Source organism: Puma concolor, chromosome D1 (genome assembly GCF_028749965.1).
Source record: "Puma concolor isolate L17-30 chromosome D1, mPumCon1.1.hap2, whole genome shotgun sequence".
NCBI lineage: Eukaryota > Metazoa > Chordata > Mammalia > Carnivora > Felidae > Puma > Puma concolor.
In genome coordinates, this window is record NC_141676.1 from 103,695,103 (window position 1) to 103,717,402 (window position 22,300).

At 45.7% G+C, this 22,300-nt stretch overlaps 1 protein-coding gene across 7 annotated transcripts in view; it reads left to right on the forward strand.

The window, feature by feature from the left end:
* The window catches only part of CADM1 (cell adhesion molecule 1), a 334,016-nt gene extending 312,573 nt beyond the window's left edge, over positions 1–21,443 (forward strand). For 4 of the 7 annotated variants that reach the window (XM_025928378.2, XM_086679063.1, XM_086679064.1 and 1 more), the window contains 2 exons: positions 16,157–16,288; positions 18,349–21,443. In XM_025928378.2, coding sequence (XP_025784163.2) covers positions 16,157–16,288; positions 18,349–18,467 — 251 coding nt within the window. In that variant the 3' untranslated portion in view covers positions 18,468–21,443. Of the gene's footprint in view, positions 1–4,573; positions 4,628–16,156; positions 16,289–18,348 lie in introns of all 7 variants that reach the window. The other 3 variants (XM_025928377.2, XM_086679062.1, XM_086679061.1) reach the window with 1 other exon arrangement.
* The last annotated feature ends 857 nt before the right edge of the window (positions 21,444–22,300 follow it).

The following is a 22,300-nucleotide window of genomic DNA, read 5'->3' on the forward strand; positions in this document are numbered from 1 at the left end:
TTTGAAGACTCATTACAATACTTTATTCAAGCTTGTGTTGCTAGAGTATGTATGAAGTACACCAGTTGTTTATGTATGTTGACCATTTGTTCTTACCAATATCTGATTGGAATAAGCATGTGTTGGAAGGTTAGAAGTGCATGGGCATGATTCAAAATCAAATGGATTTTCTCCAAAAAGAAACCAAACCACAATCAGTCACAATGTGTTTTTTAAAGATCTAATTGATGGTAAAGATAAAAGCGAGTGTAAGAATGGGATTTTTAGACTAGGGTGACCGAAGGGATTTTCTTTGAATAAGGATCTTGAGCATTTGTGTTTTTGGAGCTCATCCTTAAGGCCTGGACAGGAAGAATCCTGTGTTATGTGTGCATGTTAAGCAATGCAAAAAAAAACAAACAAAAAAAAAACAAACAAACAAACAAAAAACACACTCTGCCAAATCCTGGTACCACATGGTCTGAAATTGATGGCAGAAATGCATGAGTGACTTAAAGCACGGATGGTGTCGTCGTCCTTATGATTATTGATGTGTGGGTGCGTGTGATGGTTTTTGTTTGTTCAAATGTGGGCGCTTCTCTGTAAGTGTCTTGTGCCTTGTTCTTTTTCAGCCCTGCGTGTACCCTCTCCCTTCCCCCACCCACCTCCCCTGTGTGAGGTTCTGGGTGACAGCATGTCCATGGTCTGGAATAGCGCTTGTGCTTTTGCTGCACTGCAGTGAGCTGGCTTCCTCTGGGTTTGAGGTCCTCTCTCTCTCTCTCTCTCTCTCGCTCTCTCTCCTCTTTGTCTCTCTCCCTTTCTCTCTCCCCTCTCTCTCCTCCCTGTTTTATTATTTTCTAGTCTACCTGTCCTTTCGCTTTCCACCTCTTGACATATCAGAGGCTGGTGATCTCATGAATTGATATATCCCAGATAAGTTTTTCAGCAGTCTTTAATTCAGTACGTAATTATGGTAAGACTCAAACGAGGAACCCCTCTGAAGTCATTTTTCACTTTCAGTTTTGGTTTCAAAATCTTTGGCCTGTGCTAGATACACATGCTCCTACCCTAGTCCGCTGCCCTCAGGAAAGCACCCCCTGAATCGCCCTTTCCCTGACTTATTTCTTTAGTAGTGCAAGCCTTGAGAGAATCCTAAAAGCACTTGAAACTCTCATATTGCTTTCTATTCAATTGTGGGGAAATTCCGAAGCCCGTTTTAAAGAAAAATAGCCAGCAGTGCGCATTATTACAACCTCTATGTCCACCATTTCTGTGTATGCACCTCTCTGCACATCTCTCTGTACGAGTACGCAACAGTGGCATTCAAAGGCTGTCATTCAGTCAAGGGACTCTGCAGACATTGTACGTTCTACTCAAGAACAAAGCTAAAGAGGTTTACGAATGGCTGCAGGACCTGAAGATTGTGTTTCAGCCTTGATATGCAGTTTGGAAACAATGTGCTACTGTTTAACGGCGTGAACCAAATTTCTGCCAATGGGAAGAAGGGACAAACTCTCCACAAAAGCTGACAAAGCAGGAAGAACAGGATGACTGAGCTTTTAGATTAAAACTACCGGGGGCGTCTGAACTCTTATGGCTGGTGATGGAAGTAACAGTTTCCATAATATGGCCAAGTGATCAGATGTCTGCCACTTAGGTAAGAAAGAGACCATCGCCTACTTTTTCATACTGGGAATGGTACTGGAGCCAGTGGGCTACGTTTTTGTTTCCTTCAGGTTTTCTTTGATCATTCTTTTATGACATTATCTGAAAAAAAAAAAAAAAAGAAACCCTAATGAACTGCACCCACAAGCATTTAAATTTTGCTTGACTCTGAGCTTGACTTTATTTAAATATCTCCAGGATCTCTTGCTGTTTCTAATGTTTGAGGTTTTCCTTCACCTGGTTAAAGATTGCCACATTATACCACTTTTAGAAGCCAGTGATATCTGCTAAAAAGGAGGAGTAAGGAACACGTGCAGAGGGACGCTAAGGAGGCTCGGGTATGTGCAGCACCTTATAGACCACGAAGAGGGAAAACACGTCTCCACAGAAGAGACCCCGATAGTGCAGACATGAAATTAGCATGTATGAATTACTCGGAATTAATTGCTCAAAAAAAAATTCCATATAGATCAAAAGTCAAAGCTTTCATTTGTTTAACAAAGTTTAAAGAAATGTATTGGACACATTTTAATTAGAAATGACAAGGTAAGGGCTTTAACAAACGATATGGGAGTTTAAAGAGAAAAACCCAAGAAGTGATTCCCCACATGTTGTTAATTTGTGAAGTTTCCTTTTGAAGAATATTGTCTGTTTCACGAAACGCATCGTCGTTTCTTTAAGAAGAGGTGTGTAATTTTTAACATGAAAGAGGACTGACTGCCTAAGTCAAAGCAATTTTAGGAGGTAAATTTTGCTCGTCCTCACGTATATACTCAGTGCTTCAGTAAACTCTTCCAGTTATATTTATTCAAAAATTATCCAACTATGGCAGAGCACTATAGATTCATAAAATACAACAGTATTGCAAAAACAAATTTAACGCCACTAACCTAAATGGCTTCCCACTTTCGGATGTAATCTGAGCAGTGGATTCCAGATGATTTGGTATATTTTAAAATTTATGCCATTAAAAATGACAGTTTCATCTTTAATGAGGTGTATATCAACTGTCTGTTGCTTTTTAATGGGAAACTTTGCATATCAATGATATTTCATAAACATATTTGTCTTTATTTTTTAAAATTAGCTTTCTAATGCCCTCCCCAAGGAAGCAAGCATTCAGCAATAAAGCTGCCTACTTGAAACATCCTTGTTTAATATGGTTCAGTGGGTGCCAAGCACGTACATAGAAAGCTTTGATATTCGTTGGGCCACGTAGAAGTGAGGGATTAGCCTTCTGAGAACTGCAAATTCATAATTAACTACAGAGAAGTACTTTATGTTGCCCATTTATAACAATTATTCAAATAATTGTATTCATCAGTCTTTATACAATGGATAAAGCCAATTAGCAACAGGAACACTTTCAGCCAATCAGATTTCAGAACAAATGGATAGCATCCCTGCTCACTTGCCTCTATAATTGATTGCATTACTCACTGCTTTCCCTTCTGTTGCCCGAATCCATAGTTTGGGAACCATCCGTGGGCTCGAACCCTCCCATTTCTAATTGGCACCTGCCCTTGAATATTGGCACCCAGGGTTCATAATGGAAATTCTTCTTCAAGACCTGATATGATGGCTTCCTTTCATGGCACCAGCCTAGCCATCAATATTCATTTGACTGCTTTATAAAACAACCTACAAAATCCAAACTTTTACTGACCATTTCTACTTGATTGTTTCTGTTACTTCGGTTTTTTGTTTCCTGTTTTTTGTTCCTTGTTTCGTTTTGTTTTGTTTTTAAGTAGCACGATCAGTTTGACGTTGCCGGTTTCCAGAGCGTTTGTTTCATGCTCTGGCTGGTAGTTCACTGAGCATTACTCCCACGTCATTCATTCAGCAAACGCTTGCTGAGAGTATACTCTGTGCTTGGCTCTAAGAGAAGGGAAAGGTGAAAAATAAAGACCCGCTGCTCTCCCCAAAGTCCTTGCAGCTTTATAGGTCCACACAGAGTCTTGCAAAACGACAAATCCCATTAGACAAGTACTAGCAAAGTAGAGGATCCGCAGCAATCGGCCAGGACTTTGAACAGAACGTTAAGGAACAAGCAGAGGCCTCCTTGATTGTCTAACATTTGGTGGCGGTGAACATTTTATTAAAGGAGCATAAGTAAAGCATGAGAAAATGGAATCTGTCCCCCAGCTGAGCCTCCTGTTGTTTATCTACCTCCTTCTTCCCCTCCTTTAATTCAGATCAGAGCTGGCTGAGAGCTGTCACAGCCGGCCACCGCTGGTGGTGGCTTCGTAGAGGCCTTGCAAGCCCCCCGCCCGATTATCTCCTGACCTGACTGCTTTCTCAGCTTTGAGGGTTTTATTTTTCGGGAGAACCACTGATTTTTTTTTTTTTAATTCTCCTTTTTAAGAAGTCATTTTGCGAAATCAGATTTTCTGATGAAGACACAACCTGCAATCTGTAGTCAGCAGATGCTGTACCATTTTGAAATAAGCGATCCAAGATTGTCATAAATTGATAACGAAATGTATTTGTCAGTATTGGCAAAGGATTTCAATTTATGGTAAAATGTGAAATCAAACTTACATACATCAGTATGTAACATCTAAATATATTTGTATTTTAAGAGCTGTGTCAGAGCATCGACAGCTAACAATCAGCCTTTATTTTTTCATTCTGCACGCTGTTATGAACGAGTGATTTTAAACATTCATCTTCATGTTTCATGTGCTTTGAAAGTGGAGACTGAGGAATCTTTCTGCCTTGATTGTGTATCAATAACAAAATGAAACGATTGGAGAAATGTACTTCTGGATTAATGCATTCAAGCTATCCAAAAAAAAAAAGAGAGAGAGAGAGAGAGAGAGCAAGAGATTTGGCTCATGTTTTTTAAGAAATTCATCCTCAGTTCTTAAGTGTTTTGTTTATGTCCCTTGAGGAATGGAAAGAAAAACGATTTGTTTTTACTTGTAAGGCCTTACTCAGTTGCCCAATTCCGCAGAAGAGCTGGACAGTGAGGACCTCTCAGGTAAGGGCTAGTCACTAGGTAAGGCGCTGCGGTGTCCAACCTGTGGGCGCTCTGTCCCAGCCTGCAAAATGCCCATTTGGTTTCCTGAGCACTTAATTAGCAATTGTGGATTTTGAGACGGAAAGAAAACAAATTTTTATTAACGCTTTCTTCCTCCCCACGTCCCGTTCTTCCCTGTGCTAGGGGCATCTATTTCGGATTGGGACTGACGGCGTTAATGTAAGGAAGGCCAGGTCATCTTGGGGATCGCACTGAAGCCACTCTGTGTTCAGTGGCTTAAAATAATTTTTCATGTTCTAGATGTAGAATGGTTCCAGAGAAATTTTTTTGCATCACAAAGCAGTTTCAGGATGTTGGATTATGAGAGAAGATCTTTATTTAAAAAAGAAAAAGCTCATGTTGACCATCTGCTTCTGTAGAATGGACTAGAAAAGCCATGTCATAGGTATCTTAGAAGCATGGGGTGGGGGGGCGGGAGGAAGGGGGGCAATTGTTTTGTCACACACCATGATGTAAACTAATTATCCACCTCAGACCTTTTTCACAGCACACTGAGCTCTTGCAAAAGTAGGTTTCATGCTTGATTCAGGGATTTAGGTGTTACTAATCCAGAATAAGAAGCATATCCTAAAAAGGAGGGGGGGTGGTGGCAAGGAGATTCAAAATGGTCAGAGCTAAACAATTATATGAGGTGCCATGATGCTCTGGGATTTCAGTGCCCACCAGCTAGAGCTTCTTAAACATTTTGATCAGTCAATTCTTAATAAGTCAATAAGGAAGGCCAGTTCCTTATTACTGTGATAGAGGAACCAAGACGTAGGACTGTGTGTGGCCCCTTACTCCAGCCTTTGAGGGGGTTCCATATTTCTCCTTCCTGAAGAGATTTCACTTGAGCGCCCTTGAATAGTTGGTTGTTAAGGTGGCAGCAGTCCTTGACGACAGGTTTCCCCCAGTGAGAAAATAAGATAGAGTCACTAGTCTCTCTCAAAATGCAGATTCATTGCCTCCTATGTGCTTCTGTCAAACTTTAAAAAGGGGAGGATGCCTTTATTTTTCTATGTACCATGTCGCAGTGTGAGCTTCGCTGTCGGGTTTTTCCACAGAATGGAAGCTCCGGGAGGCCGTTTTGGTTTTGTTCACTGCTGTATGCCTGTCGTGTAGTAGGCACTCGATTGATACTCGTTGGATGAATAAGTTCCCACTCCCAGTGAATTCGGATAATTAAGTAGAAGATTAGAAAGATAGCCAGCCCATCAGGGGAGTGTTTCATGTTTGCCTCTTATTGGCGGTGTATTTAGAGAAGTTGCAAAAACATTAGCCCAATTTTGAGAGCTAAGTCCTTCTCCTTACTTAGAACGTAAGGCTGGTCGTAAGCAATGCGCTCTCGGTTCATGTCCTGACCCTAAATAAAACAGCTCTCTGACACAGTGGCCCTGGCGATTGGAACTTCTCAAGGACCCTAAAAGAGGACAGAGTTCTCATTGGCCTGATCCCTCTTGGCCTGTTAGTCAGATGAAGGTCACTGAGATATGCAGAAGTCATTTTTCTTCTCTTTAGGAAAATGGGACTAAATCCGCCATCTACCCCTTCCTCAAGCATCATCAATTGCGGAAATACTCTGGGTGTCTCTCAGCTCTGCACCAAGTCAGATGTGGCCTTGCTGCAGCTCTATCAATCACCCAGAGTCAGGAGCAATAAACCAACAACTGTTTGTGCTCCTAATAATTTGGTTAAATTAATACTTACGTGCCCCCTCCCCCGCCCCCTCCAGGAACGCTGCAGTCCTGTGTTGCCCAGGACCCATAAGTCATGTAGAACACTGATGATCTATCAGGCCGGGCTTGGGCTGCCTTTGCATCTGGTTTGATGAACTAATCAAAAACTGATTAGCACCTTTGTTCAAAGGGGATGCTGATTAATCAATTACTATCGATTGTGAGCTTGGCTTCCCTCGGCAGCAAAGAGACATCTGAAGGGAAAAAAAAAAAAAAAAAACAACCAATAAAAATTGAGCAGCTGTCATTGTGTTTAAATTTATTAAAACAAAATACATTATTTTTTATGAAGCTGTCTTGAAATGGGTCACTGAAGGGGAGCATATTGATTGAGAAAGGATGAACTTCTCAAATTTCTGTAGCCTAGAGACTGAATTCAATTATAATACAAGACAAACAGGTTAACACCCGTCTTAAACAGTCCATCAATAAATGAGAGTAGGTGTTGTGCATTTAATGCTAAACTGTGGTAATGAATAATACTACCACCCATTCCCTGTTCCATCTGGGGAGAAATTCCATCCTTGCCTTATTATGGATAAATGCTCTATCCTGCATTTCCTGAGAAATAATGATGGTCTGTCTTCTGCCCACCTCCCCCATCCACCACAGCTACCTCAACCAAGGACAATTTCATGAGCAACATACCGCTTTCCATCCTCACCCAGCAGAGCAAGTTGCCCACCTGGTCCTCCTCTTTAACCTGCAGTAAAAAATTATGCCTGTGTGTAGCTCAGTGATTTAATTATTGGCAGACCTGGGGAGCTTATCCAGTCCCACCTTGAGCCCTCTCATTTACTTTTTTGGGTGCTAACTTTATTGACGATGGATCCACACGAGTTTTCAGTTGTTTTATCAATTACATCTGCTGTTTCCCGGTGACAGCTGGTGGTTATTGCCACCCATGTGGAATAGAATAGCTTTAAGCATATTGATCCTTCTATTTTATTTTAAAACTTTTAAAAAATGTCTGCACGGCCTCCCTCCTTTCAGCACTGGAAGGGCCTTTGGGGACTGTTTAGTGGAGTGCATTGGTAAATAGACGGTGTTCCAGGGAATGACCCTCTGGCACTGTTAGAGCAATCCATCAGTCTTCTGCTTTTGAAGCAGAGGCCCCGACAAGAAATTCCAGAGCTGTCATGCTTCCCCAAAACATGTTTTCAACTCTTGCCCTGCAAATGAGAAAGTGATCTAGAAAAATCCCACATCTCCCTCACGATCGGTAGAAAAGTGTGGGTGCAAGGAAGTCTCTAAATGCCCTGATAATCCGTGCCAGGTATTATGGAAGACCCTAGGTGTCCCCTAAAAGGATTCTGAAGGAAACATGGGCTCAAAATACAGACTAAATTTAGCTAATGGAATCACCTAAAGGCCTTGAGTCCAGATGATCAGTTCTGAGATAGGATACAGGACCATCTGGTCATTGTGAGTGTCCTCAAAGTTGGCTGAACTTGCTTGAAATGTGTGTGAAAAACTCAACAGACATAACATTGGGGGGGGGGGGGTGTCTTTCCTTCCTTGCCTCCACCTAAGCTATGGCCCAGATTTGGCAAATAGGCGATTTCATCTCTGTGGTAGACTAGCAATAATGATGGTAAAGAAAAACTAGCTGGGCTATGTAGACAAATTCAAGGTATGGCCCCATAAATCTAAGGTGTAGTAGTTAGCCTGTATTTATCCAGTCCCTTCCAGCTCAGAAAACTTCCACATATCTCACCTGCTCTTTGTTCGGCACAACTGTTCGAGCTTCTCCGTCTTCTAGGCTCTGGGCAGGGCACCAGGCATGCAGTGGAAAACAAGACCAACCAGGAGCTGGAGCTGCTGGGGATCTCACAGCGCAGACCTCTGCTCTTACAGCGACATTCTAGTGGGGCAGCCAGGCTCACAGCACAAGATGATGGCAGACAGTGACAAATGCTATGGAAGAAATAAACGTGGGTACACTGGGAGTGAGTGACTGGGGCTAGGAGGAGGTGGAGGCTAGCTTAGAACATAAGCTCACCATGGAAGGCCATGGGGACAGAGAGAGTGAGCCAGCCATGAGAGGATTTTCAGGAGAATCCTAGGAGAATCGTCAAAGAAGGGTTGTTAGTCTCAGTTTGCAAACGAGGAAGCGAGAGCTCCGAAAGTTAAGTGATTTACTCAAGGGGCAGGGTCAGAATTTGAACAAATGGGTCTTCTGGCCTCTGCAGGAAATGGAGACTTTAGTTTTAGAGCAGCTCTCCTTCCCCTGTGAAATCCACCCTTCCCTTATTATGATGTCTTCATGACAGTCTTTTTCCTCTTGGACCCCTTTCAGTTTAATGCAGGGGTCCAGGGAACGAGGAGGGAAAAGTCGGGCTCTCTGTAGCCCATCAGGGGTAGAACCACATGCTGAGTGACCTGGAAAGATCTCTTCCAGCATCCAGTCAGGCTCTTTCTCCTTCAAAGAAGTCCTTAAACTCAGATGATTTTGGTGCCGATGTCGCATCGAGTGTCCAAAATTATGAGATCTATTTCCCACTGAGATGGTTCTCTAGGCCATAGGGAAGTTTTGGGTCACAAAGGTTAAAACATATAGAGCTCCTTATTTTTAAAATTGTGTTTAATACAAGGCAGGAGGCTGAAACAATCGTATTGGGTCTGTGGCAGCTTGTCCATGGCTTTCCCACAATGTAGGTTTGAAGGTCATCAGATTGCTGATCTTCCCATAATCCAACATGCTACTGTTTCCCTCATGGGGAGGAAGGAGGCCATCAAATAGGAACATTTTCTCCAAACTAGCCAGTCACCAGGTTACAACACAAAATGTGAATTCCAGTTCTACAGGTTGGACACTGCTTTGGGGTGACTTCACCATATTCATTAATCCATCCTCCACACACCCCCAAATGCCTGAGGTCCACAGAAGCATCTTTCTCCAGAGAGAGATTCTAGTGGGAAATGTATGTTTTGAAATAGTTTATGACTGTCCTCTTTATCAGATGTATACTCTTTTAAGGAAAACTCTGGTTTCATCTTCTGTGCCTTCCTGTTGCTTAAAATGGAAAAGGCACTCATACTTCTAAGTGCTTATGAGATGAGCGGGGCAGACTCATGAGTGTGCCTCTTGGTCTCTGGGGACACTGGATGTTTGGGGAGGATCCCCTCCTGTTCATTAAGGCATTTCTAGTGTTGGGTAAATTAACTAAATCAAGTTACTTGAGATGGGAGAAAAATCAACCTAAAAAATACTTGTTCTCATATTTAGCTGACAGCAAATATTTAAAATCCTCATACTCCGATGGTACACCTGAATCATGACCTGGCCCAGGTGGCCTTCAGCCTTGACCACACAGGGCAGCTAGGCCATCAGTCACACTGTGTGCCATTCTGCAAAAATGGAAGAGGGCTTAGTCAACTCAGCAAGTGTTTATGGGGCATCTTACCATCTGAGAGCAGTGCTGAGTGTGCGGACAGCCCTTCCCCCAAAGCCTTGATAAGTATTTGCCTTGAGTCAGTAATATTAAAAGAACTGGGATAACGCTCTCCTTGGCCTTCAATATAGCAGATTTAAATCTGACAGACACTTGCTGAGTACCTATGATATGCCGAGGCCTGGCCCAGAGAGGCACTTTCATATTCAGCAATACACCGGCCTCTCAGAACAGCCCCGTGAAGTGTCTGGTTGTGCTCGATGGCTCATAGGGCCTGATCGACCCACCTGAAATCATGGAGACAAGTAACAGAGCCCCACTTGTACCCCAGATCCAACGGCGGGCCCAGCGCACTCTCTAGTGGGCTGTGCAGGAGATGAGATCCTCACTCTTCTGCGTCTCCTGTGTGGGCCTGTTCCTGGAGGATCGTCTAGGCAATGACAACCTAGGAGAGCCCGAGTCCTGATCACTGGGTAGTGACGATGTACAGCCAAAGCCTGGGAGCAGTACTTCTAATTTCAATGAACGCATCCTGAGCTCTGGGTGACAGGGGAGGACGCGGGCCACAGTTTTCCTTTAAGTAGCTTCACACCGTGCCTTTGAAATGTTAGTGCAGCTGCAGTTCCATTGCTAGAATTAAATGCAGGTGAAGGGTAGAACCGGCTGCCTGGGATGCGCTATGGGATCTTGACTGTTTTCTTGCCTTACACTGATTCCTCCCCTTCTGCTTTCTAAGAAGACAGAAAAGAAAGGTTATGTTGCATAGAGGCTAGTGTGCTCCAATATATATTAACATCTTAATGGGAAAGCTGTGCATGTACTGTATACATTTACTACTCTCTGACAAGAGGGAATTAAATGTCAGAAGGATTTGTAGCATCTATAATTGAATTGGTGCTGAGGAAAGCAAATCTTAAGGAAGAATAACATATTAGGATTAGCAAATAATGTGGCATTTTGTCAGCGCGTGCCATTCAGTTTGTTCCCCTTCAGTAATAAAGTTGTGCTCTTTCAAACGCACACTTATTTTTGTTGCCACGAAGGGAGCTACCGTAGGTGATGGGAGTGAGCGGCTCCATTTTTTCAGAAGGCACCAGGGTTGGGTTTGCTTTGCTTTGGTTTTGTCTGTGAGCTCAGATTTCGGTTTTGCCTCAGATTTGGAAAAGCCACCATCAGGCTTTTTTTAAATGTCTTCCTGGCAAGAAGGAGCACGTGACGTCACGGTCACGAAGAGGCCTCTGAGGTAGACTAATCCCTAGGGTCCCGGGAAGCTGGAGGCGACGTTTCCGTTATAAACACGATTGCAAGCGTTTGTACTTAAACTGACTTGTCCGGGAAGACCTCAGCCCAGGAAAAAAAGTCTCAAACTAAACCACGTAACAGAACTGTTGTAGAAAGTCAAGAATCCTAACTTTTTCCCCCAGTCATTCATTAGATGGGGAAAGGGAGAAGGTCCAACATAGGAATTGTCCAATAGAAGCAGGAAGACCAGTATCATCAGAACCTCCTCCGTGTTTGAAACGTTAATTTCTAAGGTGAGCCCTAAGGTAGCTTGTGAGGTTTGGGGAAGAATAAATACGTGCTTCGAAGAGGCGTATTCCACACTCCCCAAGGTTTTAAATGTGCCAGCTAGCCTGAGCCGGGGATGTTAGGAAATGTGAAGGGATCGCCAACACCGGGTAGCGGTCCCCTGCCGTAGCATTAACTGTGTGTTACATGTTAACTGGATCGGACTTCAGCTCGTCAGAGGGAGGAGACTGGGTGTCCTTTTCGGCAAAAGGAGACCAGCCCCGGGCTGCAAGGTGAGCAGTGGTGCTGCAGCGAGCGTTCTGCTCAGTGAAGTCCTCTGCCAGAGTCCCTGTCTGCCGGGAGCTTGTCTAGGACATACTGGCCACTCCCTGGCTGTCCATGAGTCCCCGCCCCTGGCAGCAGAGCCTTCTAGGCTTATCACGGATCCAGGGTGAAGGCATTCTGTTGGCAGCTTCTGTGAGGCGTCCCATGCCAGGTGGCGAAGTAGCCATAGAAACCGAGATGTGTCGCAGGGCCCTGTTTTAGCACAGGCAGCGTGACTCCCGGAGCGCTGCATTAAGGACAGCTCTGGCAAATAATTTAAGGAAGGAAAGCAAGTGGAGAAAAAGGAGTCCCCTGGAGCGCGGGGGGTGGGGGGACTGAAATTCCTCTCTGGCAATCACTTTTCTCGGCAGACCACCGCCTTTAGAGCACTGCCTTTATGTTGCCCATGAGGAATGGAGCGGGCCAGGTCACCTGGCCCAAGGTAAAGAAATCCGAGCTCTTGGGGCATCACTCTTGGGAGTTTCTTTGAAATGTTTTTGTCCTCACGGTTTCTAAGATGCTAATGCGAGCCCAGGGTGGCCGACGCTGTGACCCAAGCAGTAGTGGCCAACTTAACATTCCACAGGCAGCTTGTAAACTCTCACCTGGAGCCAAGTCGTCCCAGCTTTTTGCCAAAAGAAAAGCCAACTCACGAATACTAAACAGCTCATGACGGATCTGTCCTTAAAGAGACTCGTGTCATGCTTAGAGCCATAGACGGGCCTGCAGGGGGGGACAGTACAGGCCGGAAGGACAGGGCCCGCAAAACCTCTTCTCTTCCCTGCGTTGACAGGGCATACCTAAAATCCAGAGCTATGGGACGACTAGGCCAAAGTTACTTGGCCTCACACGTGAAAGGATTGGGGCGACATTCTTCCCCCGAACACACTCGGTTCAGGGCTGGGATGACCTTGACGCCAGGAGCATACACAAGTAGGAACATGGCTCCTCCTCCAGGATGATGGGGACAAAGCTTAGTCCCAGAAATATGAGCGCTCTTAGTAACACCTGTTGCTTCGTTTCTTAAAAGAACAAGGAAATGTTACCTTCCAAGCCCAAGACCTGTCCATTCGCCTGAGTACCAGGCGTGTTTATAAGTGCTTTCCGCACTCACGTTTCCTTTTCAGTGTAGGAGCTGGAGGCATCCGTGGAGTCTCATTCTTTGATTTCCTTCTCTGCCCGATTCAGAAAAGGAACCGAAAATGGAGATGCACCCCCCCCACACCCCAGGAAAGCTCATAGAACCAGAGTGAAAAGATCTGCACCCCAAGAGGAGCAGGATCTTTGGATGATGGTGACAGATACTCTCCCAAGTGTTCCACTGAGAAGTCATTTCTCAGGCATAGGCAGAGTTGTTCCTTCAGGAGCAGGACAGGAAAGGCTGGGCGGCTGACGGACTTTGTTAGAGGTGTGATCCTTGTGGTGGTTGATGCTCCCTGCCCACGCCAGTCGTTCCTCCCTGCCACACCCACCCCCCCACTCCCTCCATTTGCCCACTGCCTCTTTGTGTAACAACTCGTGCCCTTGCTCCCGGCCTTGAGCGAGGCACGGGCACACAGGTGCAGGCAGTCCTGCCCTGGTAGAAGGTAACCAGCCTTCACCCTGCTCCCCCACCACCTCGAGCCAATCGACAGCACTATGAAAACCCTCCCGCCCACCCCACGCAGGGCAACGGAAGGTGGGAGTGCACGGAGGCAGGAAAGGGCTCCGCTCTTCACGGAGGACGCCAAGCCGTGGCAGGTGCCGGTGAACCCGGGGTGGGGTGGGGTGGAAGGAGGCCGTGAGGAGCTCACACACCCTCAGTGTTCCCTGTAAATTAAACATCAGTTACCTTCTGTGTCCGTCTGCAGTAATTGAAGGCAGGAAAAATGTCTTGGTGATTAACTGGTGGTAGTAAACTTCCTTATCAAGTGAGTATCAGGAGATAGCTGGAGAGATTACCCTTATAAATAAGTATCTGTAAAATATGTATGTCCTTGAGGGTGGGCAAGATCACTAGAACCCAGGTACTGAATGTGGGCAAAGTGCAGGGGGGAAAAAAGCAGCCCTCAGCACATTTAGGTCTAAGTTCCTGGGCAGCAAAGGCCAAATGAATAGTTTTGGCGAAAGAAGTTAATCCCGCAGATACCTCCCCGTGAGGTTTTCTGTTTTTCTTTATCGCAGAGATTCTCTCTCTGTCTCTCTGGCTTCTAGAATGTTCCCGTGCCAGGGACGGAGGAGACAGCCTGTTAACAGTGGACGTGAGAGTGCCTTCCCCTACGTGGGACGGCTTCTCTCTGCTCTCAGCCTCTCTTCACCTCTTACCCCTAACTTTCCCCTCTCCTCAATGGCTAGTATCACTTTGTTTGCCCCATGCAATTCTAAGACCTGTAGAATGAGTTGAAAGACTCTATTTTTCAATAGGTCTGAAGCTCATGGCAATGGGAGGTTAGTTCATTTTCACTCCCACAAGATCCCCTATTTTGACAGCTCCCTAAGGAAAACACAGCTCCCAACTCTGGTCTTCCCATCAGCGACTCCGAATCTGTGCAGGTGGGCGAGAGAGTCTCCAGGGTGTGAAGCACTATATCCCCCAGCAGGTACCCTGTGTTGGAGGGGCACCCCGGGGAGGGGAGTGCTCCCCTTCGACAAGCTCTGTTGTCTCTAAAGGAAAAGAAAAAGTTTCCGTGGCCAAGTTCTGCCTCGTTGAAATGATTTTCAAGACACAGAGGCTGTTGCATCCACAGTAGGTAACACTTGGGGCCGAGGAGGGCGATTCCTCTCCACCACGTTTCAAGTCGAGCTTATTAGACAGGTTGCTGGAGGGGCTCGCACATCACGGAGCGGGCTAATTGGCTGCAGTGCACTCTGCCTCCAACCCATCTCCCTTCTCCAATTAAACTCCCATCATCCCGTCGTCCTGGGCGACCGGCCGCTGCCGCCTCTGATTCGGGATTTCTGTTTGGGCTGGGGTTTTTGGGTTTTTTGGTAGTCCTTCGAAAGGTAACTTAATGAAACGCTTTGAATGCTTCATTTTTTTCTTAATTTAAACTCTTTTAATTAAAGCATTTCTCGTGGAACCCTCAGTCACGAGTTCTTTCCCCCACATCCTTCAGTACTTAATCTCAGAGCAGAATTGGAAATATCGATAGAAAGTGTAAATCATGCCCTCCTGCTGAAAGCGTTGTATCAGGTTTCGGCTCAAAAGAGCACCATTACCTTTAGCTGTCACGGATCTGTACACTTGATCGATAAACTTCAAATATTATTAGAGGTGGAGGCTTCAGAGATTTGCTCTGTTCTTTGGAGAGAGACAGAGATAAATCTTTCTTAAAAATTGACTTGAATTTGCACTCTCCGTCTTCCTGGTGAAATGCATTTCTCTCGGGCGTCCAGCAACTGCAAGGGGGACAGATTTATAGGCCATGTGCTTCTTGTACTGAAAGATTTAAATGGTAAATCCTTCACATATGACTTCACAAATCATGTAAAGTTAAAAGATTTTTACCGTTTCTGTTGCTGCTGTGCTTAAATTGTAAGGTACAGCCAGTAAATCATTTTAATGGAGGTGTCGTACTCGACTCAATAAAAAAAAAGACAATGGTTTAGCTTCCACTCCAAAATGTTAATGTATTAATCAACAGGAGAATAATTGTTTCTTACTACATTTATAAATCTCGGGTGCCATTAGGGTTTCGGCAAGGGGTGATGTAGCCACATTCCTAAATTAAAATTGTTTACACTGCCATACATCCATTCCGCATCGCCATAGCTCATTCTGGGTTCATTTTGGAGTTGTTCCCCGGCCAAACATGTCGTCGCTCAGTCGCAAGAAGACATCCTGAGGGAGTGATGCTTATAAAGGAAAATTAATTGCACCGTGAAGTGTTAAATAAATAAAATAAAACCCGTCTGTGGCAATGGACAATTATTCCCGGCTGTCTTTTCTTGAGATAGGTTTTTAGGCTTTAGATTGAGGCTTACTCCCTCATACATCCTAAATGTAGCAAGCATGTCACTTGTCTTTAGTCTTCTAAGCCTTGTTTTATCTCCAGGCAGCTGTGCCTTGAGAGCTGGGTTGCCTGTGCCTGTGCCCAGCAGGGAGTAAGTCGCTGGGCACCTGCAGAAAGCTGCCTTAGCCTCCCCTCCGCAGCTCCTGTTGCCGTCCGAAGGTGCCATTCCGAGAACCCTTAAGTAGTTAGGTCGCCTCCTTACTAGGACCCACAGCCGGACACAGAGAGGGCGAGCGCTGAGACCAGGCCAGGACTGGAAGCAGACTGTTTCTTCTCTCCCTGGCCCCTAAGCGTGGTTCCACACGCACTAGCGCTTCTCTGCTGCTTACAGTGAACTCGCCCTGTGGGGAGCACAGATCGTTTCGGCACTGGACAGGTCAGTCTGTTCCCTTGGTGTGACTTGATCCATCTGGACGGTCTCTCTGCCTCCTCCAGTGTAAGGGAAGGTGACCTCTGACCTGGAGGCAGTGCGGCCAGGGCTGCTGGTGTCTTGCGATGAGCTCTACATCCCTGCTCCTTTTCTGATCCCGACAGATTCTCGAGCGGGTGAAGAAGGCGCCATCAGAGCGGTGGATCATGCCGTGATCGGCGGGGTCGTGGCCGTGGTGGTGTTCGCCATGCTGTGCTTGCTCATCATTCTGGGGCGCTACTTTGCCAGACATAAAGGTAAGCAAGGTGCTTTGGTAGGCAGGAGGCCTCCCGTCACCACAGCCCCTGCGTCTGGGGACTCAGCAAGGTTTTCCTTGCTAGGCAGTTTGGGTCACGTGGCCGCATAGGCTGTTCGGGTCCTGAAACTGGGAGAGAGGAGAAAAGAAAAAAAAAAAAAGAAAAAAAAAGAAAAGAAAAACAGAAATCTTAGCAGCTGCTGATTAGGACTCTGAGAGTTGATGAGTGGCACGTCTTGATTTCGATTTTCTCTAAAAGCTTTCTAGATTTGTTATTCTGCAATCCGTAATTGGGGATAGAGCAAAAATTGTAAAAATAGGGGCCGGTGGGCCAGGTGTGGTGTGAACCCCCAAACGACAAGCGCGCCAAGAACGTGCCCGTAACCGTCTGCTTTCTGGGCAGCAGCTGGACAGGGCTCTGGTCCCCCTGACCCCAAACTTGGGGTGAGCTGGTCACAGCGGCTAGAATCCTGCCTTGGTTGGATGTGCCTTAAAAGCCACATAAATATGTATTTTTTAAATCATCGGTGCAATTGATTTAAATTGCCATTAATCATCAGACGTATCAACTGTGCAGCCTGGATGGGCAATCATCTTTTCCAACGCTCCTCCTCTGTGCCCCATGCTGCTCTAGCCCTCTCCCCCGCGCCTGGTAATTTATTCTGCCCTTTCTCTGTCGGCCCTTGTCTTCCTCCGGTGTTTTTCTCGAGCGCTGTGCTGTGAGCGTGTGGGGCCGCCCTAGAGCATCAACTCCAGGCACTTGCATAGTGAGCACAGGACTGGGGTTTGGGGAGGATTCCTTGAGCACAGCAGTGGATGTCCAAGGTACTGGAAACCACCTTCAGAACCCACAATGCCTGTCTCCAGCATAAACCGTTTGGGGACCCCCGGCGCTGTGCGTACTTCTGCCCGTGCCCCGGAGGCGGCCTGCTGGGCTGAGAACGCCCAGCCTCTTGGTGTTGAGCGGGGTAGAGCCAGGAGGGTAAGGCCAGAGAGCGGGGCCAAGTCTCCTCAGCAGCTGTGGAGAACGAGGGGGCAAAGGGTGTCCTGTGCTGAGGGAGGAGGGATGCAGGCAGGGAACATCTGGCCACCTGTCTGCTCACACTTGTCACTCACGAAAACCTGAAAACACAATAAACGTTATCAGCCTTTTTTTTTCCCCCCCTTTAAGAATCTTGGAGGATATATGACGGGAGGAGGGGCTGTGTGGTTTAGGTGGGCAGCGTAAACTCTCCCCAGACGTCATACCGAGGTGCAGGCCTTATCTTTCTCCATCAACTTTCCCGTAAAGGGTTGGGACTTGCCGATGAGAGCGTCTCCAGCTTTGGAACGTTCTGTGTGTTGTCATTGCAACGTGGCCTTGCCAATTAGCGAATCCATGAATCCGGGTCCAGGCTACACTCACACCACGAACGAGAATCACGCGTCCCCTGAGACAGACCCCGAGCCTTGCTCATGCCTGTTGTATCAAGTGATTTGGCGATCTGGACCCCTCACTCCGAAGGGGGGCGGGCAGGAGACGGTCCGACGTGCCTGTACACGCCCCGGCGAGGCCTCCCTGACGGACAGGCAGCGGTGACTCGCGCAGCCAGGAGACGGGGGCTCAAACAAACGATTTGAGATGACAGTAGAACATCGTCAGGGCCCTAATTCATTAATTGGCTAATTGCTCTTCCTTGCTTTGGTCCTTAACCATGTGCGCGCACATTGCCGGTCATTGGTCCTGGCCTGCACTGTTTATGCTAGTCAGCGGCTCTCCAGCTCTCTGCATTTCTAGCTTCCACTCACGTCTTCTTCTGCTGACATTCTCTGGTCATAATCACTGCTCTAATGTCTCATTTGCTGAATTATATCGCAGCGGTTCAGTTGGAGTGGTGCCTTTGGAACCCCCGGATCCCCATTTGTCTCATCCACCTCGCTCTCTTCTTCCAATTGTTTTTTCCCCTCTGCTGCCTGCACACCACTTCGGCTGATGATGGCCATAAAGCAAGTTGCCATCTCTGTACCACTTTACACAGAGGCCATCAGACAGTCACGGTGCTTTACCCCTTCATCTTTCAGGTACATACTTCACTCATGAAGCCAAAGGAGCCGATGACGCAGCAGACGCAGACACAGCTATAATCAATGCAGAAGGAGGACAGAACAACTCCGAAGAAAAGAAAGAGTACTTCATCTAGATCAGCCTTTTTGTTTCAATGAGGTGTCCAACTGGCCCTATTTAGATGATAAAGAGACAGTGATATTGGAACTTGCGAGAAATTCGTGTGTTTTTTTATGAATGGGTGGAAAGGTGCGAGACTGGGAAGGCTTGGGATTTGCTGTGTAAAAAAAAAAAAAAAAATGTTCTTTGAAAGTACACTCTGCTGTTTGACACCTCTTTTTTTTTTCTTTTTTTTTTTTTTTTTTTTTTTGGTTGGTTGGTTGGTTTTTTAAAATTTTCATTTCTTCCTACCAAGTCAAACTTGGATGCTTGGATTTAGTTTGGGTAGATTGCAGAAAATTCTGTGCCTTGTTTTTTTGTTTGTTTGTTGTGTTCCTCTTTTTAAATTTTTTTTCCTGCTGTTTCTTTCTTTCTGTTTTTTTCCTTTGTGCACATTTATTTTGCCCAAAAATTTTGGGATTTTTTTTTTTTTCCCCAAAATCTCCCATTTTGGAATTTGCCTGCTGGGATTCCTTAGAATCTTTTTCCCCCGTATTTTGTTGTTGTTTTCCCTTTCCTTTTTTGTCTATTTTTTGAAGTAACTGCTTTCTGTTCAAGATTCAGTTTCATGAAAGGAGAACCAGCACAGTTTAGATTTCATAGTTCAGAATTTAGTGTGTCCATAATGCATTCTTACTCTGTCGTCGTAAAGATTTGGGTGAACAAACAACGAGGACTCTTTGCTGCTACCCATGTTTCAAATACGTAGAGCAGTGAAGACTAGAAACGTAGACTGTGATTCAGAAAATGTTCTGTTTGCTGTGGAACTACATTACTGTACAGGGTTACCTGCAAAGTGAGGCGTGTCACAATGAGATCGAATCTGTCTTTAATTCTGTGTCTGTAGACGGCTCAGCATAGAGACCCCGCACTGTCCGGAAAGGTTTGGGGCGGAAGGGGCTCCTCCTTTTTCAATGCCCCAAACAGACCTGGCAGGTGAGGTCTGTTCCTTTTATATAAGTGGACAAATTTGAGTTGCCACAGGAGGGGAAGTCGGGAGGGGGGGGGAACGATAGTCCTGCTCTGGTTATTTCTGTTTCAAACGATTCCATCCACCTTTCCCAATCGGCCATACTTCTCACTAATTTGTAGGAAAAAAGCAAGTCCGCGTGGTGTGTGAATGACTGGATGGGACAGGGTTTGGTTTTTCGGGGGTTTTTTTGGTTTTTGTTTTTGGTTTTTGTTTTTGTTTTGTTTTTCCTTTGTGTTTAGTGAGGAAGACAGTAGGATGTGGCCTGCATGTACTGTATATTACAGATATTTGTCATGCTGGGATTTCCAACTCGAATCCGTGTGAAACTTTCATTCCTTCAGATTTGGCTTGACAAAGGCAGGAGGTACAGAAGAAGGGCCGGTATTATTCTCACACTGGTCTGCTGTCGATCTAGTTCTCGAAAGGTCAGAGCAGAGGTGGAAAAACAGCATGTAGGGATTTTCAGTTACTTAATCAAAACTCAAATGTGAGTGTTTTTATCTTTTTACCTTTCATACACTAGCCTTGGCCTCTTTCCTCAGCCTTAAGAACCATCTGCCAAAAAATTACTGATCTTCGCATGATGGCAGCCATAGTGCATAGCTACTAAAATAAGTTACCTTGAACATATCTTAGATGGGGAGCCTTGGGAAAAGGTAGAGGAGTCAAGTTACCATTTACATTTTTTTTAAAGAAATGTGGGGATTTTCACTGAAACGTCTAGGAAATCTAGAAGTAGTCCCAAAGGACGAAAACTAAACTCTTACCATATGTGTTGGTAAGGCTCCAGACTCCAGAATACAGTCCCTATGGAAAGATGGCATCAAAAAAAGAGATCTATATATATATAAATATATATTATATAACATTTTCAGTGAGTAATTTTGGATTTTGCAAGGTGCATTTTTACTATTGTTACATTATGTGGAAAAACTTAACGCTGATTTATTTAAGGGGGAAAAAAAAAGTATCAACTCTTTGTTATTTGCAAGTGTGTTGATTTTTCTTGTCTTTGTTTTAACCTTTGATAGAACCATTGCAATATGGGGGCCTTTTGGGAACGGACCGGTATGTAAAAGAAAATCCATATTGAGCAGCATTTTGTTTCCCTCCCCACCCCACCCCCATCCCTAGGCACTTAACCAAGACAAAAAGCCACAACGAACATCCCTTTTTCGATGAATTTTATAACGTGCAGCTCTATCCCGAGCCCTTTAGTGCCCATTCTGACCATAGTATAACCACATCAAAGGGTGAGAACCATTTAGCATGTCGTTAAAAGGTTTTTTTCAGTTGTTCTTTTTAGGGGGGGGAGAAAAAGAAAACAACTACCATTGCTCACCAAATTGGCATCTCATTTTTGGGAACTTCCATCTTTGTTTTGAAAAGTGTATGGTAGTGCAGTGTTCCTGATGTAACTTTCTGGCTTTTACGATGTTGACATGTCTCAGGTTCATGTGTTCTGATTGGTGTTTTTCCGTCTCAGGTAGATTGCAAAGTGTAGGCCCCACGCATTGGAAAAAAAAATAAAAAATAATAATAATAATAAAGCAAAAACAGGAAATTATGGATTTTAGTTGTATATTGGTTTATGTATTTTTTCTTAAGTATACAGTGCACTGTTTGAAATGTATTGTTGAGTATTACTTTGTACAGGTTGATCACTTTTTTTAGAGTGAAGAAAGAACAAACTTGTTTTCTGTGTTTTTTAAAGGAATATAAAATAATGAAGGATGTATCATTGATGCCAAATAAGCTTGTTCTTTAGTCACCCCGACGTATTATTTTTCCCTTTAGGCCAGTTCTGTTTTCGAGGTGTACATGAACAATGTTATGGTGTAAGAAATTTCATATCCATATGTTCCCATTCGCATTTTGTATTGGTTCATGTATACCATTTTTACAAAAAAAAAGAAAAAAAAAAGAAGTACTATAAAATATCTGTCTTCTTAATAAAAAAAAATTAATGTTACCAAGTGATCCCTTCATCTCATTCTGGACTTCTTACCGACGCCCGGGGCGGGCGCGGGCCGGCTTCCTCCCCAGGGTCGGGCGCAGCGACGCGAAAGAACGAACGCGGGCAGTAGGTGCTGGGAAATGCAGCCGCCCCGGCTCGGAACTGCTCGCTCGCTCTCGCTCTCTCTCGCTCTCTCTCCTCCGCTCACCCTCCCTGCCCTTGTTCTCTTCTCCCCGCGCAGCGGACAGGTGGGCCGGGTGCTCCAGGTGCTCCGGCAGCGCTGACTCAGCGATCTGTGCAGGTGTGCGGGATGCAGCGGCGGCGGCGGGCCGGCCGGCCGGCCCCTCCCCCCTTCACCCACCACCCCCACCCACGTCCCTGTGTTGGCTGCTCCACCTGTCTCTTATTTTGGGATTTCGTGTCTTAACAGTTCATTCCGCCTTCTTCATTTCAAGCTCTCTCTCTTTTAACAAAAAGATGGTGTGATCTGCGGAGGACTGGCTTGGCCGCCTGTGGGAGACCCGTCTCTGTCCCTGTTCAGGCCGCTGCGATCTCAGGGCGGGTGGACAGCAGGATCCGTGTGTGGTCCTCTTGCCTTGCAGGCCGTAGCGAGCAACGACTACACTTCATGGTGACTGATCTCATAAACGCACAGACTATACGTGAGCAGCCCCACACCGCCCTTTTCCCACCATCAGCCCAGCGAGGGGCGGGGTGGAGGGGGGGGCGGGGTTGAGCTTCCTTCTCTCTCTCTGGGGCAGGTAATGGGGAAATGCTCAGCAGTGGAAGAAAAGGTAAGCTCCAGAAAAGCCAAAGGCCACGTCTCTCATGTCAGCCTCCTCCACCCGGGCCTGGTCCCTTGCCTGTCTCTGTAAAACAT